Raw genomic sequence first — 24,047 nt, 5'->3', positions numbered from 1 at the left:
ACCCAAAGGCAACTCAAAGGCTCACCAAAACTGGACCGTAGAAGATTGGAAAATGTCTGGTCTGACGATTCTCCATTTCTGCTGCCACATCTGGACGATAGGGTCAGAATTTGGCCTCAACAACATGAAAGCATGGATCTTGTTGAATCTATGCCACCAAGAATTAACCCTTGTGTGGTGTTCATATTGTTGTTACTCAGCCAGTGTTCGTGGGTCTGTTGGACCCGTTGCATGTTGTGGTTTTTAATGCCTCACAATCAAACACTTTGATGTTAAAATACTCGACAGATGTTTACCTCATCCATTTACAATCAGTATATTTGGTTAATATTTGCCCTTTACCTTTGTTAGATCACATTCATAACTCATTATTTAAAATGTGATAAAGAAAATCAATTAAAATCAAGATATGAGTGGAAACAAATTTTCAAGTGAAGCAAAGGTTTTCAAAACTACTGACTTTTATTTATTTGAACACAGAAACTGAACCCATTCAGGTGCACAACACAAGCTGAACACAGAGTAAACCTATTAGTCTAGACAACACATCAGCCCCATTGAACACATGGCCTTCTAGCCACTAGCCTATACAACACATGGTCCTGGCTGCTGACGGCCTGGTCCTGTGGCTGGGTGCTGATGGCTTCGTTTTGGAACTGGCTGATGCTCAATCTAAATGGTAAATTGTAAATGGCGTATACTTATATAGCGCCTTTCTTCCAACAAGGACAAAGTGCTTTACAGTCACAGACCCATTCACCCAGTCACACACATTCACTCACACATTCAGACACTGCGGCTCTGCTGCCAAACACAGACGCCCGCCTACCACCAGAGGCAAGGTGGGGTTCAGTGTCTTGCCCAAGGACACTTCGACTCATGGGCGTGCAAGGCGGCAATTGAACCTGCAATCTTACGATTATGGGCCGACCGCCCTACCGCTGCTCCACGGCCGCCCCAATCTAATCATCTTCTTCGGAGTCACTGTCGGACTCTGAATTTTCAGAAATGTGATCCTCTAATTCTGAAACCTCCTCTTCTGAATCGTCTCCCTCTACATCATCCTCAAAAACGTCTCTCTTCTAAAATCAATTCCATCTGCGCAGAAAGCCTTTGGCCATTTTGATCAGTTGTGATAAGAAACCACACTGGCAAAGCTATATTTAACGTGTCCCGCCTCCAATTTGTAGCAGATAAAGAGCGAGATATTAAAGATTCCCGCAAGAAAGTCAAATGGTTAAATGTCAAATGTGCGGGAGAACGAGAGCAAACAGAGTTGATTCTTGAATTATTCTAACAATGTTGCAACCTTGTGCGGGAACCGCAGGTGCAGAAACAGAACTCACATTTACAGTGAATCTCTCTCTCTCTTTCTCACTGGTCACACACACACACACACACCTACACACACCCACACACACACAGCAGGCCCAGACAGGTGGAGGACAGAGTGTAGGTACATAAAACATCAATTTCCACACTTCTATTAGCCCCGGGTCCAGTGGACCCGAACATCTTATATGTAATAGAAATGTGTTGGGGGGGTATACGGTGTGTGGTCATTAAAAATGTATTCTGATATATGTTCTTCACAGAAAATGAGCCAAGGCCAGTGAGTCTGAGTTTGAAAAATTAATTAATTGTATCATTTTTCTTTTGATAAAAAATGAAAACGGGTCCCACAGACCCGAACACCACATAAGGGTTAAAGCAGTTCTGAAGGTAAAAGGTGTCCAACCCAGTACTAGCAAGGTGGATCTAATAAAGTGACTGGTCAGTTAATATCACTGTGTAGCACACAGTACATAGAGTGATTGAAAATATGTTTCCCTAAACTTCAGATTTGCAACTGAAACAAAGATGTGCAACTTGTAGAGGAGGAAAGGCGTGCACAAAGCATGCGTCCTTCCTGCTGAAGCACATTTGTGCACAGAAAAACACATGCACGAAGAAGGAAATGTGTCCTGTTCCAAGTGATGGACGACAGAAGCCGTGGCAGAAGGACGGCGTTAAAAACCAGTGGGGGAGGTGATGAGATGAAAATGTCAGAACAAAGCAGCAGGATATGCTCTGTAACACCTATTATTCAAACTATTGAACTCGTACCCAAGTCTGCAGTAATCTAAAGTTCTTTCATTGTTTACTGTGCTCAGAAGTTAGTTTATCTGTAAAAGAAAAGTTATAACACAAAAATAAAAACAAAATATCTGTCATTTCTTCAATCAGTGGTTCAGACCAGAACATTTTTCTCAACACATTTTCCTCTCTGTGAAGAGCTAAGGCTGCTGCAGTTCAGTCTGTTCGGAAACATCTGGGCTACACCTGTGCGGGACGTATAGATGTCCCTTAAATGCCCAAATTAAATGATTTTTCACATATGTTCCAGTATTTTCATATACAGCCCATTTTCATCTCATCTGAGGCCGAAAGCTCTTTCTAATTTTGGTAAGAGCTGCAGTGCAAGGAACCAACCCACTGGTAACAATGTAGAGTCCAATGACTCAGGCAAATGGACCTTTAACCTTACAACAAGGGGAAGATCGCTGTACCTCAGCACCACGCCCACTTCTTTACTAAAGTATTGAAAGATTAAAGGCTTGTATTGGAGTAATCCACTGAGATACCAAACCACAGAAGCAATAATGTGTCAGAGTGGTAACCCTGATGGGACCAGCTAGACCAGGAAAGACAAAACATACCTGAGGAGAAACCAAAGAGCCTGCTTTTTACACTCCTCTCATTTTTGGGAATACATTTAGCTGAAACAATAAAAGTAAAATAGTGACTATTCTAAACAGGTGCAGACAGTGAAAACAGATCTTTAGATTCCTGCTTTGAGCAAATGTCACCAAATCCATCAACACAAACAATTTTGAACCTGGTCAATAAAATTAAAGTTTAAAAGTCAATTTGACAGACTTTTGATTAAAAAAAATTAACCCTCTGCTCACACAATTCCAGTCAAAGGCCTTCTTCAGAGCATATGAACTTTAGAAGACCCAGGATTTCAGAAAACTGACCAATGTTTTTCAGAATCCAAATTTACAACAAAAATTGCTTACATTAAAAAAGTTGGTTCACGTAAGTTGGTAAAGCTTTGCTATTGTGGGAGAAAACTTTCAGAATGTCCTCCACAAAGCCTGCCTTCTGCCTTCCCATACTGATTCACTTTTGATTTTGTCTTTATATTCATTGGGATTTTAATGTCTATTTTTAACCTTTGTTTTGTAAAGTGTCTTTGGGTTTCTTGAAAGGCGCTTTAAATAAAATGGATTATTATTATTATATTTGATAATATTTTATTCGAAGAGGGGCTTTGATTAACAGGACTGAGTCAGGGCTGGAACAGGCTTTCTTAACGAACGCTGTTTGCTCCTCCATTTAACCCGTTTGGGAGAAATAGAAGATCAATAATTTCTTTTTGACTCTGAGCTGTTTTCTTCTTCACATCAGAAACATTGTGAAAACAGGATTTTATCATCTTAAAAACATTGCCAGAGTCCGCCCGTTCCTCTCTTTTGCAGCACCGAGGTGCTGATGCTTTTATTTTCAGTCGTTTAGATTATTGTAATGCCCTGCTCTCTGCTTTACCGAAAAAGTCGATCTCAAATCTACAGCTATTGCAGAACTCAGTAGCACGAGTTCTGACGAGGACCAGAGGGCGGGAACACATGACACCGGTTTGAAAATGGCTGCATTGGCTCCCTGAGCGTTTCAGGATTTATTTTAAAGTTCTTTTAATGGTTTATAAATGTTCTTATGGTCTTGGGCCTTCTTATTTAAATGATATTATTTCAAAATATGAATCCTCGTGGACCCTGAGGTCCTCTGGCACCGGCCTCTTAGTTGTCCCTAAAGTGAGGACCAAGACACACGGTAAGGCTTCGTTCCACCATTACGGTTCTCTCCTGTGGAACAGCCTGCCAGAGAACCTCAGACCTGCAGAGACCATAGAGGTTTTTAAGAAGAGGCTCAAGACCCACCTTTTTGGTCTGGCTTTTACATGACTTTGATCATTTCTTATGTCTAGGGCTGCACGATATGAGGAAAACTCGCGATATGCGATATTGGTGATTAATAATGCGATAACGATATCATTTGCGGTATATAAACAAATAGCAAACCAACCAAAAACATCATTTCCATTTCAATGCAACAGTATAAAAATTATACTCCAAATGAGCGTTGTCGACATAAGAGGCAAACATCAAACATAAAAGGGCTCATTTGATTGATCAACAGCGTAAACGGGTCTTTCCAATTGGTTAAATGCATAAAGGGATTTATATTACATTTATTCAATATTTCAGCCTGCCATGAGTTTGTTTTAGCACATTTAACCCTTGTGCTATCTTAGATGACCCCCCCCTTCCATTGAGGTGTTCTCCCTACTATGACAAAGGTGGATAAATGTGGAAAGATTTCATGTAATCCATGGACACCAGTGAAGATCACAAACCATTGAAGAAAAAAGGTTCAGAGCTCTGTCTAGTGGGTCTAGATGACCCACCTCCCAACATTAAAGTGCCTAGGATAGCACAAGGGTCAAGGTAACCATTTATTGCGATTTTCGCCGTCTTTTGCGGTATGCATATTGCACAGCTTGATGTCGCGATAACTATAAATTTGAGGTATATTGTGCAGGCCTACTTATGTCTTTTATAATTTATCTATTTATTAATTTATTAATTTATTTATTTGTAAGGACTATTATTATCTGTGTTTTTAATATGCTATTCTTTTTATTGTTATTTTACCAATGGGGTAGGTTATGTTTTAATCAGTTTACGTATTTTATTTTTTAATTACTTCCATTGTTAGATCTTGTTTCATTTTTTATCTTTTTCTATTTTTATTGTTGTTATTTACTAATGATTTTTATTCTGTTTTTTACTCCAGTGTTTCCTCTTGGGGATCCATTGTTCTGGGGCACCACCAGCTTGACCTTTAGGGGGTGCTGTTGCTGCAGTGCCCGTTCTCGTTGGGGGGGCCCGCTCTGTGATCTAATAGCCATGGAGTGGGCCCTGGGCAGCCCTGTGTTGGGCGGGCGCTGTGGTAATGAACCCTGTGGTCGGGCTGGGTCTTTAATGAATGGACCCCCATGATATCGTTTCCTCACAGCAGAACCAAGCCAGACCTTCTTTAAGCTGCAGTTCTTTGTTTCTGTTCAGGGTTCTACTTGGGTAACTGGGTGGGTGGGGTGGGGGGGGGGGGGGGGGGGGGTGAGGGAGGGGTCCCATCTTTGTGTGATTGTCCTTTGTTTTCTGTTTTTAACAATTTTCATTTTTTATGACCGTTTTATCTGCTTTTATGTTAAGCGCTTTGTGTTTTTAACTGAAATGAAAGGCACTATATAAATAAATAAAGTTTGAGTTTGAGTTTATCCATTGGTGGTCTAGAGTGCGACTACATTACTCACCCAGCGAGGACGATGAAAAAGTCCAGACGGTTCCAGGTGTCTCCAAGGTAACACATCTTGCCAAAAATCCCAAGAGCAACCATCTTTATCACCATCTCAATAGCAAAAAATGCAAATATGAAGTCATCAAAGTCCTGCATAGACAGAGAGACAAAACACACAAACATGAAAGATTGCCTGCTCAGACAGATTTAAAGTAAATCCAGACAATCCCTGACCCAGGAGAGCTTCTGAAATACTAAAACTGCTCTTTCAAAGTAATCAGCTGCAACAGGCGTCATTGGAGCTGATTTTCTTTTTCGCCATTTAGTCTTAATATTTTCTTGGTAACTTTCTAGGCTGACATAACGAATGCACATTTGAGAATTAATCAAAGCAGTGCAAAGATTTTGGAAATTTTGGTGATAAATTGTATTACACTGTTGCAGTTTGGCAGAAAAAGTAGCAAAGATCTTCAAACGGCAAATGCTTTATTTTAATGATGAACGTTTCCCCAGACTCAGACTTTATTCTGATGCACAAAGTGAAGTTCAGCTTTTACTTCAGATACCCTAAATACAGTCTGTCAATGTTCTAAGTATCATGCCATTACTCACTATGGTCTGTCAAACTGGTTAATTTCTCTTCAATTATTTTCACTCCAGACTAAAGAAAAAAAGACAGGTAAATGAGGGCAGGCATTTGATAAAACATGGATTTAATAAAATAGGTAAGTGTGAATTTAAAATAAACAAACTACAAGTCTGATAAAAATGAAAATCTGAAAGGAGATGAAGTCACAGCTCAGGAAAACCCACTGATAGATGAGTCATCCTGACGAGAACAGAAGGTTTAAAAATATCCTCTTTGCCCGATAAGCCACCCCCCACACCACCACCACCACCACCACCACTACAACTCACTGAGAAAGCAGGAAGATGGCCACTAACGAAGGAAAACTTTCAATAATCTGCTTCACCTCAGAGAAATAGTCACAATTTTGCTTTAATAAATAGAAGAAACACCAAACTGTCCCCATTAGTGTTTTATAACATATAAACATGATGAGTATTGGATGCATAACATGATGTAATACAATGATACCAAAAGGAAACATCTCCCTTCAATTCTACCATTTAGGAAGTGAGATTTTCTTCCAAATTTAGAATTTATTCTTTGTTTAAACTGATGGAATTGATTTTCTTGCTGTTTGTGAATGGCTGTGTACAGGTTAAACACATTTGATCTTTTGTCCCACAGCAAGAGACAAGAGAGCTGTGAGACAAGGTGTATGACATCTGTCTGTAGGAAGTTCTGCGATAGACTGTCCAACGTGAGCCCCCTCTTCCACTACAGGAGGTGGGGAGGACAGTTGCTCTTTCAATATAAAAAAAGAGATTTCTTCACCCTCACCTGCTCCCTTACTGATCCACACTCTCAATACCTGTGAATAACAACTGAAGTTCACTCCTTCATTCTAACACCCCACCCCACCCCTGACCCCCTCCCCTACCCTTATGCTAATGAATAACCTCAATATTTTTTATCCTCTGAATCTTTCTCCACAAAGAAACCCGTCCACATCTGTTTCCTGACACTCGCTTGTTTTATGTGCGAGTGTGTGGGTGTAGGCGTGTGGAGCCGTGTGAACTTATCACTCAGCACCATTGGGATCTTCATAACCATTAGACTTAACTTCAAGACCTGGTCCCGGATGCCTGAGAGCCTCCATCCGTTTCTCGTTGGTTTGGGTTTTTTAAACGTTCTGGGGTCTCAATCATGTCTGTCTTTGTTTTTTGTTTTTTTACAACCGTCAGTCATTTCAAGTCTGAAGAACATATTCAACATTTAGTCTCCGTTCAGTTTCAGCAGCAGCTGAAACTGTTATTTAACCTCATTCTTCAGCTCACAGCTTCATCTTTGTGACTTTGCAGCTTTTTAGTAGAAATCAATGCTTTGCATGAAAATATCAGACACGTTTAGTGAAAAGGTTTTCCAGGACTCATGTTCCAGCTGTTTGTGGAAGCTGAGCCCTCAGTTTTTGTCTGGGTGTCATATTGTTGTCTGTTCAGCACCTTTCATGGCGAAAGCTCACAGCAAAGGTTGGATTTATGCTTCCCTGGCTGCTGCCAGCAGAGTGAGAGCATGGCTGGCTCTCCTGGAGAGTTTTTTTTTTTTTACAACGATCAGCCTTCAAACCTTTTCACCCCTCAGTTTACTGCCATGAATCATCAGTTGAGGTAAAAATAATAATAATAATAAAAAAACAAAGCTTCATTGTTGGAATGTATCCAGCAGTCTTTCTCCTGATGCTGCTGCAGAGGAAGTTTTCTAAATTTTCTGGGTTGTCACCACTTGTGAACTTTGTCATGTTTATTTCAATCTTTCCCAATTTATCTTCTGTCTTTGTCCTCTATTTTTGAATTTCTGTCATGTTGCTTCGTTTTCTTTCTGCTTAAGGAGTGGCTGCATCTTCAGGGGAGAACAGGTGTGTCTTACAGTTACCTTAAGACTTGTACGACCACCTCAAGGAACGCCATGAAAATGGAATGTACCATTGCTGTGTGTGTGGTGTATTGTGAAGTAAGGTTAATGGAAGTTACACACATTTATGACGTACAGGTGATTCTGTTGTACGGCGTCCTTACGCCACACTTTAGTCGTTAGTGAGGTGTGAGTTCTGGCTCCTTACTGACCGCACAAATGTTGCATGGACGTGGTGTGCACATGATCTGTAAGTGTCTGGAGGACGTCCTCACAAACGACATGTTTAATTTCTGCAGCAAGGAGTGTGCACGTTTCACGTGAGCAGCACTAACGGCTCCTTGTTCACTCTGCAGGTTTTAGGGGGATTGAAATAAAAAGGAAAAATTTGTACGACACGCCTGTGTCTCACCTACTTCTCCCGACTCCCCCCAATGTGTCGTAGAAGTGTTCTCTACGGCCTGTCGACTGCAGAATGAACATAGAAAAACATGTTCACAAATATTTTCGCCTTTGGGGGTCACCGTGTTTTCTGGTAGGCCTCAACCTACCACTATATGTTATTGTATGGGACAATGTGAATATCCACCGTGGCCCGCTCATCAGGGCCTGGTTCACTACTCATTCAAGGATGGTCATAGTGTTCCTACCACCTTACAACTTTCCTCAATCCTATTGAGGAGTTTTCCTCCGCTTGGAGGTTGAGAGTGTCTGAGCATCAGGCTCAAGATCAGAGGTCCCTGCTCCATGCAACGGATGCTACATGTGAGGATATTACAGGAGATCAGTGTAGGGGATGGTTGCGACATGCCCGCCGTTTCTTCCCTCGTTGCATTGCAAGGGAGAATATACGCTGTGATGTGGACGAGAATCTGGCCAGATAGGCAGCAGCATGTGGATGGCTAGCAGGGTGAGGACAGCGACCAGTGAAGAACTGTTGGTTGTGAAACTTGAGCATTATTTACAGCACTGTAGGCTGCATATTATTATCATTGTTTTTTCTTTGTGTTCATGATAAAGTATATTATGCTGTTTACAGTACATTTACTTTTTACTCTGATGCATGAAAGTTACTTTATGTGTGTGAATGATAATGGTTAGAATTTCTTATGAAAGCAATGTGTGCTGTTAAACCTAAGAGGCTACTCCCACCCTCAAATCTTTTTTCTTTTTCTCAGTTTTTTACAAAATTGTATTCTGTTAGTTATACAAAAACAGTACAGTAACCATTGTCAATAAATGACTGAGCTAAGGCTGAAAGGTGGACATGAAGGATACTTCAATGGTCCTCTGCTATAGTGACAAAACATTTAATCATTTTGACTTGCAGTGCCTACTCAATGCCAAAGGGACGAAGGATTTTGGGGGCACTGACTGTTTAAATGAGAAGGAAATGTAGTTTTAACACATGAGTGAATTGTTTTGGGAGAGATATGAGCTTTTGCAGGTGAACCATGGTGTTGTGCCAAACCATCCACATTATTTTGGCAAAAGCTCCAAGAGTGTTGAGAACATCCGGTCTGATCAAGAAATCAGCCAAAGCTATTGAGAAAGATCTTTGCCATTTTGGTGGCACTGAGTCTTTACGTGGGAAAGGAATTTAGTTTTGAAGCATGAGTGAACAGTTTTGGGAGATATATTAAATTTTGCAAGTGAGCTTTAGTGTTGTGCTGAACTGTAAGACTGTTTTGCCAAATGATCTTAGAATTTTGAGAATGTAATTTTTGTTTTCAAGAAATGAGCCAAACCAATGGAGAAAAACTGTAAAAAACAGCAGGAAAACATTTTCTGTCTTTTATTCTTGTTTCATTATTAGTCATCAGTTGGTATGTTGGTTCCATGTCATCATTAATAAAATAAACTATTAAAATAATGTCAACAATATTAAAGTAGTGAGTCTGGTTCCTCCCCACAGTGGGGGGGGGGGATCCCCATCATAGAAATGCTGCCGGTTGTTACATGTCTATTTGCTGAAAACAGTGTTGAGGTTGCCTAGGGGTAGGAAGGGGGATGTCCGGGTGGTTGGTGGCAGATCAGGGGTTGTCCTGGGCAGGGTTACCGGATGCCGAGTATATCTAGAGTGAGCGAACACTCGTGTAGTCATCATAGCTCTAGTAACAGTAAGCTGCGTCAAAACTTTTGTTGCATACAATGTTGTCAAAAAAAAAAATTAAAAAAAACAAAAACAATGGAAATGTAAAAAAAATCTCCATGGCAGCAATTGCCATCTTACCTGCAGGACCTTGCAGCGCTCAGTGTCACAGTTGAGGTCTTCGCAGGGATGGAACATGCCCAACGTCACACAGTTCAGCAGGATGACCAGCATGGACGCTCGCTCAAACCACGTATGGGATGGAGGTTAAGGACCACAGAGAAGAGGCAGCAAACAGAAAAACTAAATACTCTCTCAAAAGTGACGACATCCTCAGTACTTCACCTGACACGCGCTTTTTTCTTTTCATTTATCAGCAAAAACCTTCAGATCCACAAAAGAATCCAGGATGCAGGAAAACCCGACTGAAGTATCATTGGTCGCAATAACACCAAAGATGTTCCCAGAAAGAGTGAAAGAACCACCGTAACCCTTCAACCAGCATCAACCAACGAAAGCAGGAGCTGTTCCCGTTTTTGTGTTTGAGAATCGGACAGACAGCAGAAAGATTTCTTGAGATTCTCTGTTCTTTAGGATGGAGTTTGTTGGCACAGCTGAAGTTCATAACTAATGAAGCTGTGCTAACGAGCTTGAACTCTGTTCTGGTTTGGACAGCAAAGCTGACTGTCTTTAGTGGGAGTTTAGATTTACAATAAAAGAAAATATTACTGCAACTCTTCCAGGTCTGCTCACGTTTACATTAGGAATGAACAAACGTCTACAGAATAGAAGCGAAAAGAGCCCATCCACATAGGAAGAATGGAGACCAAGAAAATCATTAAATATGAATAATGCCACTGACTCAATACGTCTTCCTCCGCTGATCCTTCATCTTCCTCTCAAGCTGCAGAGCTATAATTACCACACACCCTCAGACATGCAGAAACACAAAACAAGTGTGTGGAAGCACAGCAGCACAAGTTCACAACTTCTTTCAGCTGTTTCTGCTGTGCAGAGGAACAAAAAAAACAGCTGCTCGCTGTTTGCAGCTAATCGAAACACGGGAGCCTCGAATATTTATTATGGGCTGTGTTTACTATGACTCCCACAGGACCTTCTGGATGCAGCTTGTTTCCTCTCCGAGGAGAAGACAGTTTCTGCTCAAATCTGCTCTCAAATCTGATCTGCTTACATCCTAACTCCAGTCTTTGTGGGATCCGGTTCTCAGACTCGTGATCCAAAATGATGAGCACAGATGAACATAAGTAGAGTCAAAATAAAGGGTTACAGCAGATTACAAGTGTGGCAATAGATGCAGCTGTTTTCAGGGTTAGGGTTAGCCCTAATGCTAAAACTAAAGAAATTCTGTCTTTAAAGTCCCACTCTGATCATCTTCTGATCTGTTGTCAAAGTGTCCCAGATGATGCTTTTTTCAGTAAAAATCTAAAACCTGTGTCGTTTTCTAGGACATGGTTTCTGCAGACCGGCAGCAGTTCATGAGAAATTCACCTCTGAGTTGTGGGTGGGACTGATGGCAAGGAGTAAGCCTGCACTCATTTCCCATCAACTCTCTACTGACACTCTCTCCCAGTAATTCAATTCAATTCAATTCAATTTTATTTGTATAGCCCAAAATCACAACAACAGTCGTCTCGATGGGCTTCGAAGTGAAACATAAACTCAAAATGATCACGAATACAAAGAGTTCAATAGAAAAATACTAAAATGAACTAACAAACTGACTAAGCTATACTGGCATCCCTGCCCTTAGACCCCCTTTCTCTGTAAGGAAAAACTCCTAAAAAAATGGATTCCGGAAAAAACGAAGAAACCTCAGGGGTGCCCACATGAAGGAGGGATCCTCCCCCAGGACGGACAGGCGATTTACCAGACCTCTTAGAGAAGAATTAACTTATCTAAATCTACAACTACATGTATAAAGTCCAGCAGACGAGCTTCATCCAGCCGTGGTTGGGGGGACAGTCAAAGGCGCGAGTCGAGCCGGAGACAGGAACCACAGCCAGGTGTAGGAGCAGGAGCAAAGGCGAGGTAAACGGTCAGGAACTGGAGCACGGATGAAACAACTGGAGTCTGGCAGCACTCCCACTCCCCAGGAGGGGAAAGAGGGAAAGAGGGACAATACATGAATCACTGCACCAAACAGAGGCATGGAGAACTAAATGATGAATAATGATCAAGAATAGAGGAGAGGAAGTGTAGAAGTAAAAAAGGAAAGAGGACAGAACCCCAGTGTACCATAGTTACCCCAGCTTCAACTTCTAGCAGCCTTTAAAACAAATAGTTATTAAGTTTAATTTAAACACATTAACATTAAGTTAAATAATCTCTGAATACTAGCTAGTCTGATAATAATCCTGTCCACAGAGGAATGTTTTCAGTCTAACTTTGAATGTAGAAACTGAGTCGGCCTCTCTTACAGTAGCTTAAAGCCCCTCAGAAAATGGCAGCAATTTCAGATCTATCCAGCCATATGGCTCTGATCCAGATCCAGCTCAGATGAGGAAAACAATCTTTTTGTCTGACAGTGGATGATCAGAATGGGGTGGAGCAAGGAGCTTGTGGCCCCGCCCAGTGGGTTTTCTACATCACAAATACGATCAAACTGCATTTTTCATCTGCTACTGATTCACATAAATTTGAATAAAGAAATACTCATATTTTCCTTCATGTTCGTCCTCCATCAGAAAAATACAAGAACATGCTCCAAACAACAAAAACACCTTTTTTCAGAGGAACCAGTCACAGTTCAGGTTTGTCTGTCAGACAGGTGCTGCTCGCCTCTTCACAGCAGTTTTTTCCTTTTTCATCACTTTCTTTTTTGTTTTTTTCACTTCTGTCTCACCCACAACTTTTCTGAGAAAAAGCTTATTTTTGGAGGAATGCTGAACACGCCAGAATAAAATAAAAAAGTCTTCATGAAATATTGAGGGCGACAGCGGCAGGCCTTTGTAATGCCCAATCCCTCACCGCCTCTTAGCATAACTGTGTGCTCATGCATGAAGTCACATGGCTTTGGCTTTTGTCCCGGCTCCAGGACCCGCATGATGAAGAGGCTCTGGATGAAGCATATATGAGCATCAGGAACATGTCATCGAGAGAATGAAGACGAGTGTGAGCTGAGGCATCCAGTGCAGACAAAACAGACGTCTGTTTATTCTGGACTTCACTAAAATCCAGAGAAACATTTTGATGTTGATCAGCAATATTCAGAACTTGTGGGTCCAAAACACCATTTTAATTTCATTTAGCTTTCAAAGCTCATCCTTCTAAAACAAAATTTAAAGTGTATTTCTTTCCTCATTTTCTTAGAAGCTGTGATTGAAAACTTGAAAACTTTCAATATTCAGACAAACTTTCACTCGCTTTGCCTTTGGCATTTTCCTAAAGCTCCGCCCACCCTCATGGCCTGACCCATTTTTAAATGAGTCCGCCCACAAACGCTACAAATGTAATATGATTGGCTAGGATTAAGCAGCAAAACTAAATAGAATACAAGTGATTGACACGTCTGAGACAAAGCACCAAAATCCACATTTTTATTCCGTACCGGTAGAACCATATACACCGGTACCAGTACCAGTACTACCATCTCTCTCGTGCTGTCCAGCAGTAGAGTAAACAGATCAGAGCTGAAGGCCTCTTGTGTTGGACACACTTAAATGTTACAAACACACCTGTTGGCTCCAAAAATCTTTACACAAGAATGTCAACAAATACACAATACAACAATAACTCACGCACATACTTATGCATACAAACACACACATGTACGGCATTTCATTCAGTCACGCTTACTATTAGTCCAAAGGTGAGCAAACACCTGTGCTCAGGTGAGTGTTTGTGCTCTACTGTGGTGGGTGATGAAATGTAAAATGAGGGGAGGCACCCGGACACCCCAACACCAAGACCCCTGCTGAAGGCGAGTCAGCAGTGGCAGTCAGGGCCCCCCAGACGCCCACACGGAATACCGGATAAAGGAAATCCGCCCGCTGAGCAATCACGTCTGCCACCCAGAACAGGACTGGCAAGACCACAACAGGGGCCCCCCGACGCCAGAGAGCAGGGGGCACGGAGATCCCCCAGCCCCAGATGAGCGGCCCACCATCACCCGGGAGTCCTGAATATGCCCTCACCCCAACTCCAGGCACGGACCAGAGCCCCCCAAAGCAAGAACTGCCCCAACGCTCCACAAAACCACTCACCCGACTGGCGGGAAGTCCAGTAGAGAGCAGAGAGCAAGGCAGGGCCTGCCACCACCCAAGAGGAAGACACCCAGGAGAAGTGGAGGATCTTCCCCAACGAGTGTGGTAAACATGGGCCGACCAGGCTCACCGACTGTTGAGGGCAAGGGCCAGAACCAGCAACACAGGGACACAGACACCTCCAGGCTCAAATATTATGTGATCCCACCGCCTGGTCTTGCCAGAGAACTCAGGGATCCCTCTCCCTGTGTGGAGAGAGGACCGCCAGGCCCAGGAAGCCAGCACCTAAGGGACACGGTCACCGCTACAGAGGGCCTGGTTCCCCCCACCAGGGATGGGTAGAGGACAGGAGACCAGTACCTATCTCTAACTGCAGATCTGCTGTCAGAGAATTTTTTCTACAGCTATTGATCATCGTTTTATTATTCATTTCATTTATGAATACATTCCTGTTTATCTCAAGAATTTCGTTTGATCTCATGCTAGGACTGGAGGTGTGGAGGACCTGGCTAGAGGAGACCTGGTCTGTGGCAAGAACTTCAAAAATAAACATAAAAACCAGTGACTGAACCAGAAACAGCCGTGGATCATTTATACCTTTTTGATTCACTCAGGCAAAAACCTAAGTGCAACACAAAAACCAGACAAGAGCAGAGCAGCAAAGAGGGTTGGAAGAGCTGAAAGGAAAGAACCACACGATCCCTGACGTGTTTGTGTGCTGCTGGGGGGGGGTTGGAGAACTGACCCAACCATTTCCTCCTGTGGAAAACGGGCAACAGCAAACACTATTAAACTTTTACCAGCTTATATTATTCATAAATGTATCCCTGACGTGCTGCCTCATAAAAACACATCTTTGTTTGTAGCGTCATGGATATGGAAGCTCACCAAACTGAGGAAACAGAGAAACATGGTCTGAACCGACCAATAAAGTCCTGAAGAACAGAAATCCTGTGGACTCATTGACTCATACAGGCAGCAAACTCCTTGTAATGTTAGCATCGAAAGACAGAAAATACCAGCCTGTTTCTACGGAACATGGCCAATTTCTGTGGTTTCGCTTTAGAAATGTCTCTGTAAACTAACGTCAAATGATCAAAACACAAACATTCCATAAAGTGCTGAATGTTTTACAATCCAATGAGAGACAGAGGATCAGTTATTGGATGCTGACTCTGCAGCATTTCCAAACCTTTCCTCTCAAACACCTGCTGGAATCATTTAGCCGGCTGTCCTAGTTCCGCATCCAAGATGCAAAGCGGTTCTTTATGGACTGAATGCACCAACAGCTCCTCTTCTGTCACATGCAGAGCTCACACTCCTCATTTGCCAGGAAACACCCCTGTATCGTGCCACTGTGGACTGTGAGTTGCTAAGCAACACAGTCTTTGGTTGGGAAGTATTGTGAAGTCTGAGGTGATGAAGCCACGGAGCAGAACTTTCAAAGTCTGTGATGAGTCCCACATTCCTGTCAGCAACATCCGCGAGCATAGAAACCATTCACGACTCTTGCTTTATCATCTAAGCCGTTAGATTACAAGCCATGAGGATTTCAAAGCAGCTGATTCAGTGGGTGAGCCTGACACAGCCATCCTGGATCTTATAGCCTGGAGGGTTATTTTTTCTGATTTAAAAGGCAGGGAGCAGAAAATCAAACATCATCCTCTAAACAGATCTCCCAGCAAATGGAGAGGAGAGAAGGAAGGAGGCAAAGAGAGATTCTTTTTTGGCAGCAGAACTGATGCGACCATAAGAACAGTGGTTCAGTCAGAGCAGGAGCAGACGGTGGAAGTATCTGCCGCTGCATCTTCAAGCATGTAATATGCTAATTCCTGCAGAGATGTGTTATGGTCCACATCTTTTGCTGCATCGGGTGCTTTTTGCATGTGTGCTAGTCTGTGGAACCAGCACCTTTCTGAGACCAGAACCACTGACATCATGTTGCAACATCAGTACCTGCTGTCCGGACAGATCATTTCAACTCTTTAATATTCAGGCTTCAACCCATACATGTTTTCAGTCACGCCTGTTTTAAACTCATCGATTTGGGCTAAAGAAACCTGGAACCCAAGGCTTCTGGTCCAGACAAGAAGTTCCAACTCCACTCTGCACAAAAAAATGCATTCATGTTCACTCTGTACACAAGTACACACACATGTACACGCTGCACACACATTTACACATGTACACTCTGGACAAATGTACACTATGCACACATGAACACTCTGCTCTAGGACTGCACGATAAAGAAAACTGGCGATTTGCCGTATTAATGATCAATATTGCGATGACGATATAACTTCCGATAAATGAACAAATAGCAAAACATCTAAATACATAATTTCCATGGCAACAGTTTAATTTAAAAAAAGTCAACATACCTGAAATTATCCTCCAATTGACAATAGTCTAAGAGGAGGCGAACATCTAACAAAAAAGCTCCATCTGTCAAATGCATAAATGGATTTATTTGATTCATTAAATACTTCAAGCTGCCATAAGATTTTAAGCAAATTTAAGGTAACCATCAATTGAAATTTTGGCCAACTTTTGTGATGTGCATATTTCACAGCTGGATATTGCAATAATGATAAATTTGCAATAATTGTGCAGGCCTAATCTGCACATTTGAACACACACAGGTAAACTCTGAATGCACAGTGGGGTAGAAAGTGTTTGTAAATCCTTACGTACAATACAAATTAATGGCATACGTAACAAACAATGGCATTTCCTGGATTCTTTTTCTACGTTTTGTGTCTCACAGTTGAAGGAATATCTGTGAGTGAAATACTTTATTGCCGCGCTGTGGCTTTCCAGGCTGTTTTTGTTGTTTGGTTGCTTAATTATTGCTAAAAAACATTTCAAAAACATTTTTCTTTAGTGTTTTGCAGTCTGTTTATTTTGTGCTTTCCATTTTTTGTTTTCTTCCATGTTTGTCCTGCCTTTGAATATTTGCTGACCAGAAAGTAATCCACACATGTTCATGCAGTGCTTCATGTCATCTAATAGTTTATTAGAAGTGGGCCAGTGAATGTGCGGTAACGTCTGGTGTGCACCGAGTCTGTCTGGTTCTCAGAGCTTCAGCAAATCCTCCAATCTGCTTCTGACATCCTACTCATAAAAACAGAGAGCTGGGAAACCAAACAACTTTGCTCACAGAGAAAAAAAACCTCTTACTTCTCGTCTCTTGTGAAAACTGTTTGGCAGCGAGCAGCAAATAGGCAGTAACCCCCTAAAGGAAGCACAAAGTGGGTAAAAACTCAGAAGGCTCTGCTGTTGTCAGAGAACTGGATTAATCCCACAGTTGCCTATTCCCTTTTGTTTGACCTTTGGTCAAAAAATAATGAGTGAGAAGGTTTCTTCAAAAAATGTGTTTGTGTAACGACGTAAGCCTGAGCTGTTCGCTGATCTGCAGATGTAAAGTCTTTGTCAGAAAGTTCAGGCGTTCAGCAAAGGCAGAGAAAGGACGTTGTTATGTAAGAGCAAACAATAAAAGCCTCCCCCTCAAACCACATCTGTTCCAGGGTCCAAACCACGACCGGACCAGAACATGTAGAGTCTGCTGCAGAACTGGAAACAGTATTGTGTGTCATGTGACATTTTCGTCTAATAAATAATTAAATAGAAATGATGTCAAGCCTCCGATAGAACTTAAGGAAACCACTGACAGAAAGGCCTGAAACCAAACACCTTCTTCATGACTGGAGAGAAGAATGTGGGCACTTCCAGAACAGCACTTCCTTCATATTGGCTGTGATCTGGTTGCTATAGTAACAAAGCCTCCACCTCTCAGTTTGGGCATCATGAGCTCTAAATGTGTTGTTATGTACAGTATAGGAATGTGTGCCCATATGGCTGTGATTACACAAACACACTTCACATGTGTTTGCACACTGGATGTTTGCCTAATAACAGCAACACGACATCTGATGATGGTCCAAATGACGAGTAACATGCTCTCGGTCTGTAAATCAGCATTTCCAGTTACCTTAAAAAAAGCTTATTTTAAGGTGAAGAATGTCTAAAAGAGATTCCTCCAGAACGCCAAAATGAGGAGAATGCTCATGGAAAACCTGACCACAGGGGAGGACGAGGGGAAGGAAACCAGAGCTAAAAGCAGAACAAATGATGATAGTATGTAGTGTTGTTGAGACACAGCTCACAACATGTAAACGGGACTTTGGGCAAATCTCTCACAGCGTTTTTGCTTGTGTCTGCAGGTATTTGTGGGTTTGGGTTCTTCATTTAGTAGGAGAAAGCGAACTCTGGCTCACTTTGAGCTAAGCAAATGTGTCCAGTCTGAATACACCAGAATACAAGTTGGGGATCTATGTTAGTTTTTCTTAAATGCTAAAACATTTCACAAACGTGTCCTCCATGTTCCCCAATGTCTAAACACATCACCCTTTTCTAAAGCTACATAAACACAACCACACCGTCTCACTTCAAAACTCAAACTTTCAAATCAAAAGAGCAGCTTGAAGCTTTCAAAACACTATACACATCATTACACACTACAGCACAACAATTGAAAACACAATGCTCAATTTGTGAGAAGGTTCTTTGTTTCACAACTGCCAGTGCATATTTTTTAGAAACTTTACAGTAATGGATGTTCTTACATCTCTGCAGAGGATTAACTATTCAGATTTGTGACTTTCATATGAAAAGTTTAAATCTACAGTGAATGCTGCATGGACACTACTGTAACACAACTCAATCTAAAAACAGAATCTATTGCACACTATACTCTTGAAAACATGATCGGGTGTGAAGTTATTTTATTTACTTTATTCACACCACAAGCACTGTGCAGCATCATTTAGTGTATGGCTGTCTGTCATAAACTCCTCTGTAGGGTTCACGAAAGGGGAGTAGGGTGAAAGACAGACCTTGAAAAGTGGTTACTGTTGGTGGTGGACCACTCTCTGATTTGTTTTTTTCTGTGGAAGCCTACATTGTCCCAAATGATCACACAAATGTGATGTGGGGACCCAGGATGTTGGTGTTCCAGGAGGATGTCTTTTAGCTACTCTAGGAAGGTGAGGAGACAGTGGGCGTTGTAAGACCCAAGGACAGCATGCGGGTGGACAAGCCCCTCCAAACCCATGGCCCCACAAAGAGTAGTATTCAATTCAATTTTATTTGTATAGCCCAAAATCACAACAACAGTCGTCTCGATGGGCTTCGAAGTAAAACATGAACTCAAAAGGATCATGAATACAAAGAGTTCAATAGGAAAATACTAAGATGAACTAACAAACTGACTAAGCTATACTGGCATCCCTGCCCTTAGACCCCCCTTCGCGGTAAGGAAAAACTCCTAAATAACCGGATTCCGGAAAAAACGAAGAAACCTCAGGGGTGTCCACATGAAAGAGGGATCCTCCCCCAGGACGGACAGGCGATTTACCAGAACTCTTAGAGAAGAATTAACTTATCTAACCCTACAATTACATATATAAAAGTCCAGCAGACGAGCTTCATCCAGCCGTGGTTGGGGGGACAGTCAAAGGCGCGAGTCGAGCCGGACACAGGAACCACAGCCAGGTGTAGGAGCAGGAGCAGAGGCGAGGTACTCGGTCAGGTACAGGAGCACGGATGAGCCAACTAGAGCATCTTTTCCTCTTCCCCAGGAGGGGAGAGGGAAAGAGGGACAATACATGAATCACTGCAGCAAACAGAGGCATGGAGAACTAAATGATGAATAATGATCAGGAATATAGAGGAGAGAGGAAGAGTAGAAGTAGATGAAAAAGAGGACAGAACCCCAGAGCACCATAGTTACCCCAGCTTCAACTTCTAGCAGCCTAAAAACAAATAGTTATTGTTATTAAGTTTAATTTAAACACATTAACATTAAGTTAAATAATCTCTGAATACTAACTAGTCTGACAATAATCCTGTCCACAGAGGAATGTTTTCAGTCTAACTTTGAATGTAGAAACTGAGTCGGCCTCTCTTCCATGAGCTGGGAGTTTATTCCATAAGACAGGGGCTTGGTGGCTAAACGCTCTACCTCCAACCGTACTTTTACGAATCCTAGGAACCACAAGCAGTCCTGCGATTTGCTAGCGAAGTGTTCTTCTAATATCACCCCCCGTTGGCCAGGAACCTCAGTGATGGCTCTTTGGCCAATGATGTTACTGCCTCTTTGCCTCCATTTCTACAGGTCTGCAGGTCAAACGCCCTGATAATGGTGGCCACAGTGAACCTAATCAGGTTTGGACGGATTCTTAGTCCTGCTTCAGCCATCGTCATGACACAGACAATGACATGGTCAACGACTGTTGCCTCCAGTTGTCCGTAATGATGGTGCGAGGTTGTGTTGGTCTCCCTCCTTGACCACCTCCTCTTCCTCGTTGGCCTGCTCCTCTTCTTCCACGGCCTGCTATTCTCCCTCCTCTTACTCGAATTCCTCTTCCCCTGAATCTGCCTTCATCCATTGTGTTTGCTTGAAATCTTCATCAAACTGTGCACTCTGTACTTGCATTTGTACATGTGATCACAGCATTAGTAACAAGTATCTGCAATTTGAGTTGTTGTGCATCATGAATGACGTCTGGTGTGTTCATGTGTTCAAATATTGCTGACTGTGGCAAGCATTTTGCATCACATGATCTTTCATTTGAGAATATGAGCAGAGTTCTTTTGTAACTTGTGTTTTAGCAAAGAAAAATGTGTTAAGATTTATGAGAAGGGAGGATTTTGTTTTGTGAATTGTGTCCGCCCACTTCAACACATGGGGGGGCAGGGCGGGAACCAAACTTAACAAGCAAACAATATAAATAATGCTCCGGTTTAAAGTTAGAGGAAATGTTTGTTGGTTAATGATTGATTTATTTCCCAAATGTGAACCTGTACTGTTAAAATAATGAACAGACACTGCATGGTAAAGAACAGTGTAATTATGTGTTAACATGTGTGTGTGTGTGTGTATGTGTGTAGGCACGTGCGTGGTGCATGTGAACAGAGACACAGGCAGACATTCAAGCACCCTTCTGTGGCGCTGCAAAATACCAGACCAGAGAAGCTCCGCCTTTGTTTATTGGGGGACAGTAAACCAATGAGAGTTGGCGGCATGTAGGGCTGGAACATGGAAATGGTTCAATTCCCAGAGTGTGATGAGCCTCAGCGTGGACAATAAAGCTGGACAAGAGAATATCAGGAGTACATCTGGGATCCAATACATAAGAACTGACTGCTGTATGAGATTCAACGCTCTACACCCTAAAGTTTGTGAACCTCCAGCTTCTCCACCTCTGTTGGAGTCTTCCCATCGTTCTAGTCAGTCTCTTTCCATTTCAGACATTTCAATCAGGTTGCTCCTTTTTAAGCTTTGCTTGTTGGACTAGAAAAATCTCATTTAAAATCATGTTTTTTTTTTAACAATAAAGGCGAATCAGTCTTTAAATTGATGGCATTGTTTACAAAGTTGGCAATGTTTTCTTGTTTTTGAAAAGCTCTGGGTGTTGTGCTGCAGTAATTCAGCCTGTGAGTGGGCTGCTGAGAAAACCTGCTGCATTGCTGGTTATCATCGTCCCCCCTGACAGATGGTCTCCCATTAGGCTCTGCAGAACTACGGCAGGAAGAGGACTTTATCACAGACTTACTGACTGCAAGGTGCTCAGGTCTTTGGACTGTCACTCAACTCTCCATTGATCTGCACTTCTCGATAATCGTTTTCACCATGGAGCTCAATAATGAGCAGAAAGCTTTGATTTCCTGAGATGCAGCATATTTTACACTAAACTTTCCAATAAATAAAAGTGGAAGACCAGCAGCTGACTGCAACCCAAAGACCAAACTAGGGGAAATACTGTCATTAAAACATCACATTGCTATAAATGTTCTACGGGAACATCCAGTACTTTTAAAATGATTATGTTCTGATCATCAAAAAACCTTTGAAGTAACAAAAACATTTCTACAGGAAAATATATATTTTTTTTCGTTCTTCCTGATCCTCCCTGTAGGGGTCCCTAAACATGATCAACAAAAATATCAACATGATAGAATGTCTGAGTATCTACAGGAAGACAAGAATCTTTTGAAGATATTTTACTATATTCTAAAAAACAAAGCTTTTATTTTTAAACCTCTCTTTATTCGCATCTTACTCAAACAGGATTCAAACAGTTTTACAGGATTTTATTGGTTTGGTGAAGATTCTCAGTCATCGCAGTGATGCTTCCGTCTCAAAGACTTCTCTTCTTTAAATAAAATTCCTTATTTAAAAAAAGAAATGTCCAGATGCCATCAGTTAATTTCTCTATTAAATACTCAGGTTTAATGATTTGAAATTAACATGAGTAATTAATAATTGAGTCTTTTTTTCTAGTTTTTAATCTATGAAATACATAGTTGATGAGGGACAAATGTCAAACACCCCAATTTACAGATTTAATCAGAATTTTCTTTTCATAAAGCTCATGTAGTGAAGGTTCTTTGGAAGACAAATGTTTCCCCTCTAAGAGGAACAGGGAACTTCAAACTTATGGTCTTATAATAGCTCCGCCCACTATTGCGTTGATAAAAAAAAGTCTCAAACAAATGTGAATGTTTGAAAAAGTCTAAAAAATATATATAAAATAGCATGCAATGCTTCAAGTATCTAGTATGTTTACCTTAAAACAGGTGTTTCTAAACTTTCTAATCCCAACCCTAACCATCTGAAACCTTAACTAGCTTTAACCCAAACCTAGACCAGCTGTAACCATTACCCTAACTAGCTGTAACCTTAACCCTGACCTAAGCCAGCTGTACGGCTTAACAGAAAAATAAATGTACATTAAAAAATATATATTTAATGCCAAAACATATTTAAATGGGTCAGCTTTCATTTAATTTACCAATATGTATTAATGAAAAATATAAACCAGTAAAATATGATCAAAAATATATTTTTGTCACTAAGAAATGAAATAAGTTTTTTAAAAGTTAAGTTTTAAAGACTGGACCAGACAGAAGTCAAATCCTCTCAGGACAAATGCTGAACGTCTGTCTCATCCAAGTTCCACTGGAAGGAAACCCCCGATGGTCAAACAGTTTGTAAATGCACAGCTGGATGTCATCAGCATACAGGAAACAGACAGATCAGCTGTCCTACAGAGGATGAGTCGTAAAACTAAACCTTGAGGTAACCCAAATAAAAGCAGTGCTGTTTCAGTAACACAAAACTTCAATAAAATCATTGAAACTTCTGTTACTGAGGAAAGAAGAAGACTTCAAACAGAACCAGAGCATCCACCTAGATCAGCAAGTCTCTATCATAACACTATGGTCAACAAGTGCTGAAGAACGGTCCACTAAAACAGGACTGAGCATTTCCCAGAGTCGTGTCATTTGAAACCATCAATGAAACAAATTTAGTTCAATGGTCTCTGTCAAACACAGAAGAAAATGTATCACAAAGATTGTGCTTCTCTACATGCACACCAAGCTGCTCTATTACAGACTTTTGTAGAATTTTTGAGTGTGGAGACTGACCTGCAGCTATTAGGTCAAAATGGTCCCAGCTTGGCCTTTTGTGGTTGAGCACATGCAGGAGATGGAAAAGATATTTATCAGAGGAGCTTAAAGGCAGAAGATCACAGGTGGATGACGACAGCTTCACTCTCTGCAGTACAGCAGAGATCCTCAATAGTCTCGGAATTAAACCATATCCGGCGAGGATCTGTCACCAACAGACTGAAAAGATGAAGCTGCTGTTTGATCTAGTGTCCATTATTCTTTCAGCAAAGAACTAAAAGAAAGGTTGAAAGGAATCAGAGGTCGTAGGTGAACATCACAGGTGACCAGGTCAGCTGTGAGATCAATAGCTGCTCATGAAATCAGAAAGAGGACA

General features: G+C 41.6%; 1 protein-coding gene across 16 annotated transcripts in view; it reads right to left on the bottom strand.

The window, feature by feature from the left end:
* Positions 1 to 24,047, bottom strand: part of cacna1g (calcium channel, voltage-dependent, T type, alpha 1G subunit) — a 207,199-nt gene that overhangs the window by 139,790 nt on the left and 43,362 nt on the right. For all 16 annotated transcript variants that reach the window (XM_078938047.1, XM_078938056.1, XM_078938048.1 and 13 more), the window contains exons 3-4: positions 10,116 to 10,228; positions 5,420 to 5,553 (exon numbers count right to left, since the gene is read on the bottom strand). In XM_078938047.1, the coding sequence (XP_078794173.1) occupies positions 5,420 to 5,553; positions 10,116 to 10,228 (247 nt within the window). The remainder of the gene's footprint in view (positions 1 to 5,419; positions 5,554 to 10,115; positions 10,229 to 24,047) is intronic.

The sequence above is a fragment of the Oryzias latipes genome, chromosome 19 (assembly GCF_053564925.1).
Source record: "Oryzias latipes strain Hd-rR chromosome 19, Olatipes_Hd-rR_3.1".
Lineage (NCBI taxonomy): Eukaryota > Metazoa > Chordata > Actinopteri > Beloniformes > Adrianichthyidae > Oryzias > Oryzias latipes.
The sequence above is the reverse complement of the archived record's forward strand: the minus strand, read 5'-3'. Positions and strand labels throughout refer to the sequence as shown.